Raw genomic sequence first — 16,868 nt, 5'->3', positions numbered from 1 at the left:
GAGGAGAATTTGTAACTTGATTTTTGACAAATGTGGCCTTTATGGAAAAATATCATGAATAAATTCATTGTTGAAAGAGAATCTTAAGGAATCCTATTTGCATTTTGCCACATAGCATGTTTAACATGCTTAATGGTGAAACAAGGTAGTGGCAGACTCATTTGTGTGGAAGTACTTTTGGTCAGGAGGGACAGAGAAGTTGGTCAGAGTTTACGGGAAGATTGAGCTAAATACATGGCAATACTTTATCAAGAAACTGTAAAATTGTAAATATAAACTGTGTGTGAAAACAATAAATTTACTGTATGATTTAATATTTTCACCCTTAGTCTTGAAAACATTTTTTTTTCTGCAGGTGTTTGATGTAATATGTATTGCTCTTGCACTGACTGCAGCATTAAATTTTATCTCAAACGTAAAACTTTTACCACAATGAAATTATGTAATGTTGATCTCATCCATTGTGTTGTCCCAACCCAAACCTGGCAGTTATGTTTTGTAAACCTGAACAACATTGTTGATCTCCAGCCATGCATAACAAAATAATGATTGACTGCAAAACTGAAAAGGCATTTAAAAAGTCATTAAAAAGTCTTAGCTTCTGTAAGGAATTCTAACATGTAATTAAATAAATGTTAGTTTATATAATTTCTTTCCTGATTGTCATAATATTAAAAGACATGGGAAAAACAAACAATATCATTTTTTTTATCTTGCCATATTTGTATTTGTAGTAATTGTGTGAAATTGCTGAAACCTCAGATGAGAGCGTAGGTTACTTTTATTTGTACTGTCGTAATTCTCTCTAAGCAAAAAAGTAAAAACATAGAGAAACATTTATTTCTGTAAAGCAGATTTAATTTATGAAAGTCAGTGACAGATTTACAGCACACAGGACACATAAACACTATAAACGGTTTGCAGAACCCCGGTGAAAAATACCAACAATATCACAAAAAATTACATGGAAGAACATTTTACCAAAAAGAAATAAATGTTCCAATTACAAAGACAAACTGAGTGATTTAGCATTTCAGACTGCTGCGTCTTGTTTTAGCTAAATCTGTATGTGTCTGTGTGAGTGTTGGACCCTCTGAATGAGCAGAATGTATTGACCTGAATACTGAGACTATACGCCATATGGATCTTCTGGCCAAGACACTCAAAAGACCTCTGAGGCCTAATCCCTGCTGGCTGAAATGGTTTGTCTGTTACCCCATTTAAGACACACAGAAATAAAATATTCTCCTACAATAAGTAAAGAACATCAGATTGTCCTTGCATAACAGTGGTCCTCCATTATCAGCAGAGTGTTGTGAGTGAGAGTGGGCAGTGTGGTCTGTAATCCTGAGGGGGGTTGTGAAAAAAGCTGTTGATGCTATTTATGAAAAGTAATATCTGTAAATCCGAGTACTGTGGCATTCTTTACATGCAATGTTGTGACCGTACTTTAAATATTCATATCTGCACAGAATAATGAAAATCATGCAATGGCATATTACAGTAAGTGCTTATTGCTGCTGTTTGTTTGGTGACAGCTATATACAAATATCTATACATCAGGTAAATTAACCTCAACTCGCTTTAATGACTGCTGGTCAATTTTTCCAACCATCTATTATTTCAGCTCTGTTACAGTTCAGCATGTATGCAACATGTAACACCACCATTATAATCCCGATTATTCATGAAGCTTTGGGATTAAACAAGCTTGTTCTGCAACTTTTTCAAGCTACAGACATGCTTTCAATAACAACCGGGTACCAGATGGCCGCCGGTTAGTCAATGTTCACAATTGGCTGTGCCATCTTTTACCTCCACCCCCTTACTGTGAAACAACGCTGTCAGCAAAACTGAAAAGAAAAGTGATTCTGTCCATTATGAAATCAAGCTCAACAGTATTTATTTAGTGCAGGCTTTGAATTGAACATGCACCATATTTGTCTGTCTGAGCAAAGGTAGATCCAAGGAAGAGTTTACTAACTTATATTTGAGACTGATTGAAGTGTGGCGGAGTCTACTTGTATTTTTTCAGTTTTTAATTCCTGAGCAGAGTAAACGAGGCTGGTCCAGTTAAACCTGACTTTCCAAAGCCTTTTTGGTAACAAAAGGAAGCTCAGGACTCTTTAGTGGCAGTGCATTCAGTTGAAGCTGTAAACAGCTTCACATATGGAAACTGTAACAATGCAATTTGACTCCTGGTGGTCGCTATATATAGATGCAAAGAAGTAATGCGAGTCATGTCAGAGAGTGTAACAATGAAAACATGTCTGTTGTAGCTTTTATAAAGTTTCTGGTCACATTCTGAGAAGGATGTTTATGTCAAAAGTACCATCTTCTGGGACAACCAGACAATCCGTGTGCACATGTGTGAAGACATCTGAAAAATACAAAACTTGAGCATAAATCCTGAAAAAGACTCAGACACACTGCAAAGCATTTTCAGTCACTCAGAACACAAGGTTCTCAGATTGTCATACAAAATGTTCGAGACTCACTGTTGGACCTGATAATCTCTGAGTTGCAAGAGGAACATGTGCTGGAGGTGTTGGAAGTGTACCAGATCATTTCTGAAAGACGTAATTATACCCCAGTCTCTTATTCATCCATCCATTCACTCCTTCCATCAGAGCCGCTCGTACCCCCAGCACCTGTCTCCTACTCAGTCTGGCAACATTGGCAGCTTTTTGGCCCGAGACTCACTGTTAGACCCACACAGCTGTGTTATAGTCAAACAAGGGTTGCCTTTTCTCCAGACCCATCTCTGGCTGCCTCCTGTCTAGATAAATTCCTGGGAATGGTTGCTGGTAGAACTGGGGGAAGGGCTGGTACTGTTGCTGTTTTCTTTCGGCTTCGGCTAGATGCGGACATGGCCTGCCTTTTGCCCTGCTGTCCGTTTGCCCAGAAGGGCAGATAAAAGCTGCCTTTTGACACCTTAGGAGCCGCTTTCTTAGGCCTTTTGAAAAGGTCACCCTCAGACATCTCTGGAGCCATCCAGCCAGGCCTCTCTTTGAGGAGTTTGTCCCTGTCAGGCCGAACGCTGCGCAGGAACTTCTTGAAGATGTTTGTGGTAAGCGAGAACTTCTTGCAGATTTCCTGCGAGCGGCTGAGGCGAAGAGGGTGGGCTGGTGTGTCGGGTCTATCCTCTCCTCCTTCTGTTGTCCTTTGGTCTCTTTTCTTCCTCCTTGCCTCTTGTTCTCCTTGTTCTCTCTCCACCTCAGGCAGGTCAAGCCAGTTGCCTACAAGGTCTGCAAATACATTGTCGCCCAGCACCAGGGGCTGACGGTTGCGGCTGCGGCTCATGAGCGATGATGTCCAGTCACTGGCATCGTCTGCGCTGTCCTGGGAGTAGTCACTGTCCAAAGAAGGTCCCTCTTTGGAGAGGCTGTACAGGATCCCAGGCAGATCCACCACCTGAGCATGACGAGGAGCCTGGGAATGAGGGTATAGCTCTGGCGGTGGGTTTCCCACCATTGGTCCGTAAAAGTCTACCTGAGGGGCAGTGTAGCCAGACCACCTTTTGGGTATTGACTCAATGTTGTTTTCACTTCTTGCACTTGCACCACTTCTTTGACTTTCGCTCTCACTCTGACTCTCACTCTCACTCTCCAGACTGGAAGCTGAAGAAGAGAAGAATCCCATGCTGCTTCTGTTTCTTGATGAGGTCTGATCATCCCTACTTAAGGAGTTTCTACTGTCCAAGGACAGCCTCAGACTTGGCACTGGACTGGTGCTGGGTTCCTCTGGCATGGTTGGTCTTTGGACGGACTCGTGCTTTTCACTTAGACCCAAAGCTGATGCAGCTGATAGCTGAGTGGTAGTTGAAGCAGGATGTGGGATTCCCCTGTTAATCGGGCGTCCTGAAATGTCTAGGCTTTCCAGCGCTGTCTGGACCTGAAGGAGCTTGAGTTCTTGGAGCGCTCCCATCATTGAATTCATCTGAGCGTGGAGGCCATCTCCAGCTTCTCTCATAGACAGCTGCAAGAAAAGAGAGCAAAGAAGAAATAATGTAGAGAGGTTAAAAACAGAAAATACTTTACTTCAACTTTTAGTAGTTACAGAACCTTGGCAAATGATTTCTACCTCTTTAACCTTTTCTCATTTTGTCACATTACAATGACAAACCTCAGCACCAATTCACACATAAGCCATGGTCATCTTTGGCAATCTCTTCTTTGACAGGGAAGCTGACTAACATTGGTGGGTTGACGGTATGGTTTGAGCAAACCGCTGGTTTGCTCAAGTAAGTAAGAATCTGTCAGAAATTTAATACTATTGTATAGAGGTACAACAACTCTAAACATACAGCTGGAGCTATGGTTTAGACTGTCCTATCACTAGTATAGGATACTTTGCATTGGACATTGAACATTGTTGTAATGTGACAAAATCTAAAAAGGTTCAAGGCATATAAATATTTTGACTATCTTACAGAGTAAAAGCAGAGGTAAAAAAAAGACATGCTCTGATTTTAATCAATAAGCATAAAAAAGTTGTTAGACATTATAAACATACTTATTAAATACTATGAGTAAAATCTTTTGAAACCACCAGATCAACCCAGTGCTCCTCATTTCCAGTTAAAATGTGTGGTCATGTGACCTAGTTTTGGATGACAATATCCCATATGGCCTCCGTATGAGAGGACCCAACCAGTGACAGCTGCAAAACGCAGCAGTTTCTTTGTTTTTCCTCAGTTTCTTTATCTTCATTTTCTTTTTCTCTCCTTCCATCTGTTTAACCACATATCCGCTTGCTAATTTGAGCCACCTTTGTTCCCTCTAATCCAGCACTAATATACTTTTATCCTTCTCTCACTCTTCCTGCTCTCATGTGCTTCTGCCATGTGACTTAGACTAACCGCCTTCTCCTGAAGGCAGATAAAAAAGCCCAAAGGCAACACTCTGACCTGTGTCTTAACTTGCAAGCACGAGATTCTACAAACTTCCTCAGCGAGTTCGAATTTTCCCTTAAACTGTTGACACAACAGATTTATCCTAACATTGTGAACATGCATGCACTGCCGAAAGTAACAACTTGATGATGACTCAGCCTGCAGGTAGTCATACCCCACTTATTAAAAATAATAAAAAGTTGATGGGAAGAAGAAGGCAAGCATGCAAAGAATTGCAACAACATGCCAAACTGTGTGGGAAAAGTTTATGTGAAACTTCTGAAGCATGCCTACAAACTGTCATCTGCATCAACCAAACTGCCAAAGTAATTACTATAACTGACAGATATCTGAGGTAAGTAGGTATTGTGAATGCAAGTAGTTGAACAAATTCTAAACTTAAGCTTAGAAAAACACAAAAACACCACCTTACCTCATCAAACAGCAAATAGAGATAGCCCAGTCAGCCTACACCATTGTCAGTCAGTCAATGTCGCTCACCATTCTAACTGATCACTCTGCCCCCATATATAGTCACCCCCATTCAAAACAGAGACACCGTTGGGCTTCACAGCCAATCAGCTCTGCCTGTCTAGACTATAATCCCCATTCAGAGGGCGATGGAGGTGGTGATCAGTCAGGCAGAAATCGATTGACAATGAGATGGGGTGGGAACAGCGACAGCAAGTGAGAGGGGTGGTGAGAGTCAGTCGGGTGATCAGCAACAGAGAGAGGTGGGGCTGATGGGAAAGGATACCTCACCATATGTTTGGATGTTCAAGGGAAAACTGTTGATGGATTCAATTATGGATGACACCATAAGAACACCAGGGGATGTGGTAGGGGGGTAATATGGGGACAACAACACCAGACTGCTATTGACAGAGTTTAAAGAAAGAGAAAAACCTTAAGGACATGGAGAGAGGGAGAGGCGAACGGTGTTATAGCTTCAAATTTAATAGGAAAATGAGAAAATAACTTAAAAAATGTAAAAAGTTGTCATAAAGTTACCTCATCCATAAGTTAGTTAGTTTTATAACTATAGATCTGTAATCTTACATCCATCTTGCAGAATGACAACATAAACAGTATGAGGTCAGATTTAAAAAATATCTACATTTCATTTTAATTTTCCAAATAGAGCAAAGATTTCTTGTTTTCTCACAACTCATTTGTGTTTATTCTTCTGGGTTCAAAAAATGCTGCCACACACTTTGCTAATTTTACCAGCAAGTTGACAGCAACTGAGTTTATTATTTATGAACCATGAATATTATCAATTTAAAATAGCTTTGTGAAAAAGAGAAAAGAAGCCTGTACCAGAAAAGTTAGAAAAATTACTATCATTATAATCATTGTTGTGTACATTTTAAAACCTGTAATAAGCATGTAAATCTTCATGTTATTTAACCTCAGCTTGTCACTTAAACAATGTAAAGACCCGGTTTAAACACTCTGCCTGCCCTCTGGCATATGACACATGAGTGGGTGCATGAAACACCTCAAAGATCAGATAATAAGGCCATTAATGCACATGCTGGGAATAAAAGACTCCCAGCTTCCTGCTGGCTCTCTGAATTAAGCAGTAAAGGTACATGTAATTAGCACTGTCAGACTGTCTCTTGTCTCTATGCCTTCTACATATGGCTGACTTCATTTGCCGTAATTGTCTGTGTCCTGGGAGAGGCAGGGAATCAGCAGATTATCATGGTTTACTTTACTCCACATCAAACATCAACAAGACGAAACACAAGATGACAGGAACAACTCCGTTCAGTTGGATCCGAGGCAGAAACGGGGCTTTAGTAAAGTTTATACAGGGAGCAGGGATTACTGAACTCTGAGCTGCCGGTGAAACCACTTCAATTTATTAAATCTGTTTTGGAAATATTACCTCAAAAGCCAACTGTTCTCAGGCAGACTAAAATAACCTCTCCTGTTTGAAAGTGCAATCTGGAACATTCCCATACAGCCATAGCATTATCCCCAAAATGCAAGCATTACTTACAAAAACACAGCCTTTGTTTACTGGCAGCTCTATTCTCAGGGAATATTAAAGATTCATGCTGAACTCTGGGGAACAAATAGAAAACTAAGCCCCATTATGCTGACTAACTCTGGGCGCTCCTTTGCTGCCATTTCAGAGCTGAACTTTCTGGCCCAAATATGTCAGACTTTTCAACCTGCATTCGGATATTTGCTCAAGAGGCTAAAAAGGCAACTTTAGAATAATATCCTGCAGCAGTTTCCAGTTTTGGCATGAATGTCACACACATTTTCAGAAGCCCTTATGATTACAATGTGTGAATCAGCTAAGGGGCCTATTAGGAACAAGACATAGAAGACCTGACACAACCTACAGAAGTTGCTGTAGTAGAAAAAGACGCAGGAATCTGTCAAAGCTTATTAAATAAGAGAAGTGGAATGAAATTGGGCTGCAGGAAATCTCACCCAGAAATGCCTGCATCATTAAGACAGTCTTGCAAAGTTTAGCTAAGAGTTCTTTATGTGCTTAAGCCTCCAAGTATTTCAGTGATTTAATCCATCAAGCATATATTTCAATGAGAAGATCTCTTTTTAGAAGCCCAGTCAAGCCAGTCAACCCCCACGTTTTTCTTCTGGCTGCAGTGGAGTCGACCAAGCGCACATAATTGCCAATCAAGAGCAGAATGCTTCAGTGTTTAAGGACAAAGGCCGCCAGAGTCAAATTAGTGCAGAATGAAAGCTTATTAAGAACTTTTGAGCCATTTTATCTAAGAAAACAGTCTCATCTTTATTGTTTTTTTGGTAAAAAAGTTGGAATATATGTACAGATGCATCAAATTCCTGCATTTGGTATGAATGCAGGAAGTATAAATAAAGCAATACTCTTCCTCTCATACTGAGCTCCAAACATGCTCAAGCTTGTCCAATTTCAGTGAACTCTGTGTCTTCTCTTTAAACCAGAATGAAAATTCACCGATATGGTGTTAGTGGAAAACAGAATGAAAAATATACAGATGTGGAATCAGAATTTTTGTTTTTGGCTTCAAAATAGAGACTTTTTACTGCTGTTGCCTGCTGTTGACTGTAGGGTGGGTAAACAGAGGCCAAGGTCATCAGCCCCAAATAGGTCTTCATGTTTGAAAGGAGCTGACCAGCAACCGCATATTTAATGCGCTCAACTCTCCCTCCAGCTCCAACCAAAATTAAAAAATGAATGGCAAGGCTGTGTGGGTCATAAACAGGAATGGACTGTCCGTCTGCGGGATACAGAGAAGGTCTCTGTGGCTGTGGACGGGCCTGAGGTTATGATGATGATGAAGCACAGCAGCAGAGCTTAACAGCATTCAGTGAAATAAAATAAATTACTGTGCTCAGGATAATGAATGCCTTTTTGGTGATGAAGGCTTTTAGAGTGACTCTGGTGAAAATGCCCTCAGGGGCATCAGTCAGGACAGAAACCAGCATGAATCATTTGAGCAACAGAACATAGGACATAAATGCCTCTTGCACAATGTCATGACAAATTTTAGTTAGGAATAGATAATATTTTTATCCATGAATATCTGCTGGGAGTGAGCGTTGAACAAAGAATTTTTATTTTTATTTTAAATATCTACTTCTTGTAGTTTCAAAACGATTTCAACCAGTGTCTGGCACAAATGCTCAATTAGAAGACTGGGGAGTTCAAACCCAGTCAACATTTTCACATGCATCGAAGAGCCTTGGTATTGCTGCTTCTACACTTTTTCCTTCCTTGGGCCACTTTTATAGATACTTTACTTTTAGAAATGCTCTGCAGTCATCTATTTATCCCAGCTTCACTCTTGTTAGAGTCCTTTTGCTTTCTCATTTTTCTCGCTTCTAGCACATCAAGTTTGAGGGCAAGATGTTAAATTGGTGCCAAATACGTCCCACCTTCTAACAGGTGCCTAATCATACACAAAGCTGAAGCCTTAGCTGTTATTCCTTTTGATCCCATTCATTTACCTGATGTAAAAATAGTAGCTACAGCCAAGTATCACAGAGAAAATTATAGAGGAAGAAATTCTGAAAAGCTCTGCAAGTAAAACATAAATATAATCTTAGCAAAAGCAGACATTGCAAACCTTCTTCAGAGCCTGCTTTTGTCTTAGTAGGTGCTGATTATGCATCATTTTAATCTTGCACCTCACTAATATAATCAATTACATGTTTGATATTCAATTTAAGTTCAGTTTTAACCTTTAAAAACAAACCAAAAACATTCATGTTAATTTGATGTAACTCAACTCAATGTTTATCTGGGGATCTATCCACAGTAACTGGGACAGGTTCATCCTGATGCATTTTTAAACTGTAGCTTTTTAAAGCAGTGAACACCTCCACTCTACCTAGGTAGAAACTATAGCACCAAAGCAACCAAAGGGAAGCTAAAAGTCACAACAACTATCCCTTTAAAATAAATAGTTCAGATCCAATCTAAAATTGCATCTAGAACCTGCCGCCCAACACTTAGACTCTGTGACGGTGTTCTCAGAAACAGGGAGGTGGTTTAATGACTTGCTTCCTGTGAGAGCTCGTTTATAGCATCAGAAGTGATGCTGCTGCTGTGGGAGGCTGGCGATGATTAGGATCCGTATCATCCTCTTTGGCAGATAATATGTGGGGAGCAGGGACAGAGTGGGACTCTAGCTGTTGTCTTCTTGGCTGCAAATCTTTACTGGAAGCATTAGTCCCTATGTAGACCTTTGATGGCGCATCAGTTGACGTCAGAGATGTGTGTGTGGGCTGTAAAATTCCTCAGCCCCCTCTCACATCAAAAGGAGTGCAAAATCACAGAAGCACTTTCTGAAGAGCATGGCTGTGACTGCTGATGACTTCAGGATGAAAAGCTTCGCTTTTCCAGATGTTAGGAAGCTATTACAGCTGTTCAATTTGTACTAAATGGGCCAGCATAAAAAAAAATTATATTCGCAAATATACAAAGTATTTGATGTTTGTTATTTTGTATCATTATACAAATACCTTTGTAACACTCCTTTAAAATCAAATGAAGAGACAAATCCTGGAAATATGTTATTTTCTTTTACTTTGTGATACTTCTTTGAAGATTTTAAGGGACAGTTAAATATTTTTAGAAGATTTGATGCAAAGAATTTAGCATGTTAACTGAACCAGAAAGTATTGTTGGCATTTTTTCAAAATAATAATCCATGTTTGCAAAATAAAATTCAGAGATCAAGACCAAAGGGACATTCTGCCATCTTTAAACTACTTGAGTTCCAATGCAAACGCCATTCTATAACATTTCAACCATCGTCATGTTTTGCCGTGGGCGATTGCTTAGAGAAGTTGATGTTTTACTTTGGATGTAGAGGTAGAAGGTTGTGTGCCGACAGAGATCTTCATGTGTAAAACAAACACTCAGAATAGAACATGTAAAGCATTTCAGGCCAGAGTAATCAGAGTAGAAGAGTAAGGTAGTGAGAAAACAAATGCCGTTCATTCGGCCACTGTAACATTTTTGCTCGAGAGACTGCAGTAGACATTTCTTTTTCAGTGTGATTGCTCTTTATCAGCTTATGAATGAATAATCACCTTGCCTTTGCCTTCCTACTTTCACCAACAAAGTATTTTGCAGCAGTGGGGGAAAGTATGGTTCACTGCAAATGGTGGCAAGGCCTAAGGGGAGCACCGCAGGCACTCGAAAAAAGTTACAAGTTCTCTATGGCTCATTTGTATGTGCAGTCAGTGGGAAGGAGGCATCCTGCTGTGCTGTGTACAGTAATAGCACTGTAAGAAATAAGTGCCGTTTACTGCAGCTGGAGTTGGTGACTTTAAAGATTTACATTTTTTAAACTAATCTGGATTTTACTGGATTATCTGTAGGTTAAATCTCAAAATATATGAACTGGTCACATTTGAACTAAATACTACTTTGAAAAGGGATGATTTAGAATCCAATCTAAGATTTATTAGACCTTCATCATCTGTGTCAAAAACACAAAGATAGAGCAATTTACATTTTTTAGCACAAGGACCACCTTAGAGTGAGACAAATCTAAAACTCTCTTTACAAACCTTGAATTATCATTTTAAACTACAAATATTTTAGTCACTCCACGACTTTACTGATTCAGTTGATTTTTCCATTCATATTTATTGTTTTGTCCTGCAGCACGAAATCTCAGTTAAACCCAATTGTATCAAAGAGCGGACAACACTACAGACCTAAGAACAAGAGGGAGATTTAGCTGCTACATTCCCAGAGGTTTTGAAGACAAAAAAAAAGAACAAAAGCAGATGCAAATATTACAGGGGTTGTTTTTATCTGCAAATCAGACACACAACTTCAAATAAGTTCAAATATTTCTTCACGTTCACTGCTTTTTCTTTAATTATGGTTGCTTTATGTGATCATGCAGTGCTTCCAACTTAATAACTGAACAATTTTAGATTTTCTGCAGGCCAGTATTAAGCAGTATGGTGATTCAAACATGTACAAGGAATACTGCACTAAACCTCAATGACATCAGAAACCACAAGAAATGAAAGAAGGACGAACTGGACTTAATTATGCGCCATGTGTGGCCACAGCAGCAGCATAATTATCCACTCAACTCCCTCAAGAAAAAGAGCTGAACTGTGGCACGTCTTGGGTATGGCCATTCAAGTTTGTGAGCCATAAAAAAAAACAGGTTATGTACGCTGGCCCGCAGTAATAAACATGCTTTGTTACAGGCTTGTGGCTCCATCTCAAACACAATGATCACCCAGGCAAACTTCACAGCTGCCACAGAGAGCTGGGCCAATTTTAGCCGAGGGGAAGGAAAGGCAGAACAGGAGCCACGAGGGAGGAACAAAACAAACGGGCTTAGAGTTAAACCACTACCTTGCTTTGTGAAATGTTTTCTGATTCCACGCCCAAACGTAGGAAAGGTGAAACTTTCCAGAAGGTTCCACAGGTTTTCTGCTGGTGTTTCTCTTAGATTAACGACTTTGTGTTTGTTGGCTTTGGTGTTGAATTCCAGTGATAGTTGGCTTAGAAATTCCCCTAAGGCATGGCAGGAAAAAAGATGATAATGAATATAAATCTACCACAGCAGTGCTGATAGTGGAAAGGTGCGATCTGTGTTTTGGTGTCTTCAGTAACGTTGTTAGACAGGTATAAGCCCCACGTTTAGACAACATGAGTCAAAAATATGTCAGTGTTTGTATTTTTACCTTAGAGTAGGCAGGAAGGGCTTACGCTTTATTTTTTTAATGACTCTTTGTCTGCTATAAGAATCATGATTCATGCATGAAAATATTTCATTGCTGTCTGCACAATGAATAAGAGCCTAGTTTAAAGAACAAAGTGATGTTGACAGACTTTTCTCAAGAAGAAAGAAGAAAGACGACGACACATTCCTGACTAGAAATGGATTTGTAAGAAAAAGGTTGTTGGCAGCTTGATTGAGCCAAGAAGTTAGGAAAAAAATAACTGTAAACCTTGTCGGTGTTAGGGTCAGATGTCTGAGGATGACCTGACTCTGACCTACACAGACTGGTACTGCTGACCCTTTACAACATTAAAGCGCTTTTATCTAAAGCTAAAGCTGTGAGTTTCACAGGGTTCAGCAGGACTTTAAATGCCATTCTCACATTTAAATCTGGTATTTGAAACTGCAGACTTTACTATGCTGACTTTACAGCATGGCAGAATAGATCAATGGACCTGCTCAATATTGAAAAAAAAAGCTTATTAATAGCTGCTTTGGTCTATGCCGAATTTATTAAACATAAATACTAATTGAGTTCAGAAACACATGGACAAAGGTATTTGTCCATGTTAGTCAAAGTTTAGTCAAAGTGGACTAAACTTTGATATGTCTGTGTTCACACTTTTTTGCTATTTCCATTCAGTTTCACACAATATGCCTATACAGGATGTATAGTCAGTCACTGAATAAAATCTATGTTTCCATACGTATATAACATTTATCAATTAACATTACATGATCACCTGAACTGTATGGTTTTGTATTGTTATGTGGACAGAAATGAACTGAACACAGGTTGCTGTGCAGATAGTAGAAAATATTACAGCAATTTGTTCTTGGATTCTACTTAATGTTTTCCAGGATATCACTCCCTGCTGCTTACTGCTGACAACAACTCAACCCCCCCGCATTAAAAAGAGAGTATAAAGGGAGAGTCAGTAATGAGTTGAAACTAAATGACCATTCAGTCTGATTAACTGGGTGCTTCCTTAAATTGTGAAACCCCCTTATTGAGAAATAAACTACATTGACTTCCTCAGCATAAGAGATGATACTCTTGTATTGCAGTGCAATCAAATGAAACTGTTTTGCAAGAAGCAGAAAGTAATAAAGCTGAGAGGCATATCATTTAGTGGTGAATTTTGTCCAAATCAAAAACTCCTTTCTGGTTTCACGCCTAGTCAGGAACCAGCGTGCTTCAGGTGTGTCCCTAACCTTCTCAAGTAAACAGGGAATCTTTAAAAACATACAGGGCAGTGGATCCAGACAGATCAGCATGAGGTAACAGAGGTTTAACTGGCAAGGAATTTGCAATAACTTGCCAAAATGTGTAAAATAAATGTATAATGCTTTAATGTTGCATAACAGTTGTGCAGTGCAATAATTCACTATCCACGTGAGCTGTAAGTCTGTTATCAGATTTTTTGACGCCTATTTTGCAGTCAGAGCATAGATTCCTTCTCGTTCGAGTATTAGATGGAGACCAGTCGCTGTGGAGGAAACACTGCCAAACCTGGCATGGACACCCTTTATTTTCTGAACAACAGATTGCACCCCTCATGGTCTGCTTACTGGGGACACTGCCTCGGTTTTTAACCGGCATCTGCTCTCTGTTCTTCTCATTTGATACTCTGCATGGCACAATACTTTTTCCACAATGTTACCAAACTGGGATTCGACAGCAATGACACGACACGTCATTCTGGCATCAGCGCCACCTCAAGTGCCACTTCACAGACGTGGGACTAATTTGGAGCCGCCAGTAAGGAAGATTAAACAAAAAAAAAATCCCCAAAAACACACACACACAGCCATCCAAGGATTTTCAGCAGGCTGGTGGCTGACCCAAGAGGAGAAAGAGAAAAAAAAATCTGTCTTTGCTTTGAAGTGGATTCCAAATTAAATCTGTGCCAGTTAATGCTCCTTTGAATCTGACTCCACATCACGTCCCTGCCAGATGATTCTGGACGCAAGGGTTCCCCTCACAGATTTTCATATCAAAAAGAGGAAAGAGTTAGCAAAACTCGAGCTGAGATCAAACACGTCTGGTCGCCGGTGGACAGATGTTAACACATTGAATAATGGAGTCTAATAAATTCAAATCAGGACATGAGGTTGTGATGAAACTCAACACGACTGCCAGTTTTACTCACACCTCTGAACTCGCAGGAAATCAATCACATTTACTAGAACATGTGTGAACAGCATGAAACATATTTTAAACATTCAAGAATTTATAAACCCTTGCAGAGTAAAAACGACTCCTGCTGACAGGGAAGAAGGGGCAACGTTGAGCTCATTAGGGCTTGAAACATCTGCCCCAGATGTGCAGACAATGAGCGGGGATGTGTGCACATGTCTCTGATGTTCTCAATGCCTTAAGCATGCAGGTTAATGCATTCATAAAGCCTACATGCATTAATCGCACATGCTAAATCAAATAAAAACAACAGCAGCCAAAGAAGCATAAGAGTTTGATATACGGGACTGTTCCAGGATACAGTCTGCAACAAGGCAAAAATATTTAATCTCAAATTATGGTTTAAAGACAAATGATGAAATTGTCACGTCTTTTTGATTACATGTAAGTTAAAATAGCTCATTTGTGAAAAACGAAAAACACCAGAGGTGTATTAACCAGAACCTACCAGTTCCTGCTTGAGTCTTCTCAGACACGCGTCCATGTTTCTGGATTCCGGTTTGGAGTTCTGCTCTTCCATTTGACTTATTTTTGTTATTTTTAGTTTATAAGAGTCAGATAAAATGCTCGGACATGTCTGAGGAGCTATTTCCCTGTGCAGAGATATTTGAAATCAGCAGCGGAGTGTCTGGAATTTAAAAATGCGCAAATCCTGCTGAGGAATTTGCGTAATGACGCGATGGCCGCTGATGACGAAAATGTGTTTACTCCAAAAAAATGATAATGAGGTCCGTCCGTGTTATGGCTGCGATGGTCCGTTCCTCCTCTCCTGCTATAAAGCTGATGGTCTCCCTCTGCCAGTCTCTGTGTATCTCCTGTTTCTGTTTCTCCTCCTCCTCTCATATTTACCATTCAAGACAGCCGCTTACGTTACCCATCCAGTTCCCTCCAATGAGAGAGCCTCTGAGAGCAGAGCGAATCTCATTCAAACCAGGATGAACCAGAAATCCATCATTTATCATTGGCGAGCGGATTTATCCGCTGTAGCTTATACAGATTTTAGGAAGCTTTAAGTAGAAAAATCAAAACCTCTGGAGATATTTTAATCAAATATAAATGTGCTATGTAATTATAGATTTACAGATTCTGCTGACTCTGTTGGTGTAGGAAATTAAAGGAGGATGTTTCCAGAATAATTGTGTCATAAAAGGAGCTATAGGGACAGTTTCCTGGCCACCTCCTGTGCAGACTCTAAAGGGAAACACCTGATCCTGGAGCTTTTATTTCACTGGCTTGGATTTGAGATTTTATTGGCGGGGAAGAAAGAATTGTATATGCAGGACAGGCAGTCTGGAAGATGTTTATCTTCACCCAGTCAGCTGAAAAGATTGCATTGGCAGCATATTAATTCTTCCCTATTAAACATCTCCTTGAGAAGCTGACCTGTCCGGTTTACCCTGAAAAATGCTGAGAGGAAAAAATGCCTAAATAATCCAACCAGGTAAAATACACTGCCATGCAAACATTAAAACCCTCTTTTCATCTGAAACCCGAGGTAACTCTGGAGGAGCAGCAGAGATTCACAGCTCAGGTGGGTGAATTTAATAATGATTATGAATCTCTTCTTCTCTTTGGAAAAGTGGCAAGAGGAAAACAATTGTTGGCTAAAAGCCATGAGAAATTCAATTTACAGTTTAAAACAAATCAAATAGGGCAGACAGAATACAATCATTTTTATACAGAATACAGTCAGGTTTTATGGGTCTGACATAATATTCTAAATGTCATATTTACATTTGCTGTAAGTGGAAAAGCATCATAATGAACATAACTGCTATTCTTTAGCAAGGAAGGAGAATATGGTCAGATCTCATAGGAAGATGGATGCAGCTAAGCACAGGATAATCTTGGAAGAAAACCTGTCAAAGGATCTTCTTTCTGCAGAATATTGACCCATTTATTATCATTAATCTCTTCATTGTCATTATATTAAAGTATATTTATGTTTAAGCAAAGCTCAGTGAAAGTCTAAACCTAAATCCAAATGGGAATTGGATGAAAAAGTTAAGTTTCTAGGTGTGTAAAGTTGGAAGAGACATTTCTCAAAAGATTTGAGCTGAAATTACAGCAATGTGGTTCTGTAGTATTAACACCAATACATATCTACATATGTAATTGTTTTTTACATTATTAAATATAACTATGTATTCTGGGTGTGAATCCTTTTGCAAAGCACTACAATTCACACTAAAATATTCTATAATGATTACTCTGCCGCTCATTTCTTATCTTATTTTTCAGTTTTGTTAAAGAATTCACACTTTGCTGCATGGTGTGTCCATTTTATGTGCCCCCTTAAAGTAAAATACTGAATGAAGTTTCACCGGAGAACTAAAGCACACTTAATGAGGGACACTTTCAGCTTTCAGCCCTCCTGTCCTGACTTTCGTCATCTGTAAGTTTTAAAATTCAGCCCAAGGATCCAGATGGACCAACCAATAAAGACGTCCTGAATCTGCTGTGCAGATGGGGAATAAATACAACAGCTATGACTGATTTTGATTCTGTAAACATTTAAAGGTCTTAAAACTGACATCTTTCTCTGCAT

General features: G+C 39.5%; 1 protein-coding gene across 1 annotated transcript; it reads right to left on the bottom strand.

Annotated features, from left to right (window-relative positions):
* Nucleotides 1–836: 836 nt before the first annotated feature.
* Nucleotides 837–15,185, bottom strand: inka2 (inka box actin regulator 2). The gene is given in 3 exon segments (XM_032550104.1): nucleotides 837–2,882; nucleotides 2,884–3,978; nucleotides 14,769–15,185. Coding segments are annotated over 3 exon segments (1,344 nt in total). The 5' UTR covers nucleotides 14,841–15,185; the 3' UTR covers nucleotides 837–2,705.
* Nucleotides 15,186–16,868: the final 1,683 nt, after the last annotated feature.

This window comes from Xiphophorus hellerii, chromosome 20, assembly GCF_003331165.1.
Source record: "Xiphophorus hellerii strain 12219 chromosome 20, Xiphophorus_hellerii-4.1, whole genome shotgun sequence".
NCBI lineage: Eukaryota > Metazoa > Chordata > Actinopteri > Cyprinodontiformes > Poeciliidae > Xiphophorus > Xiphophorus hellerii.
Note: the sequence above shows the minus strand (reverse complement) of the source record. Positions and strands in the feature narration are given on the sequence as shown.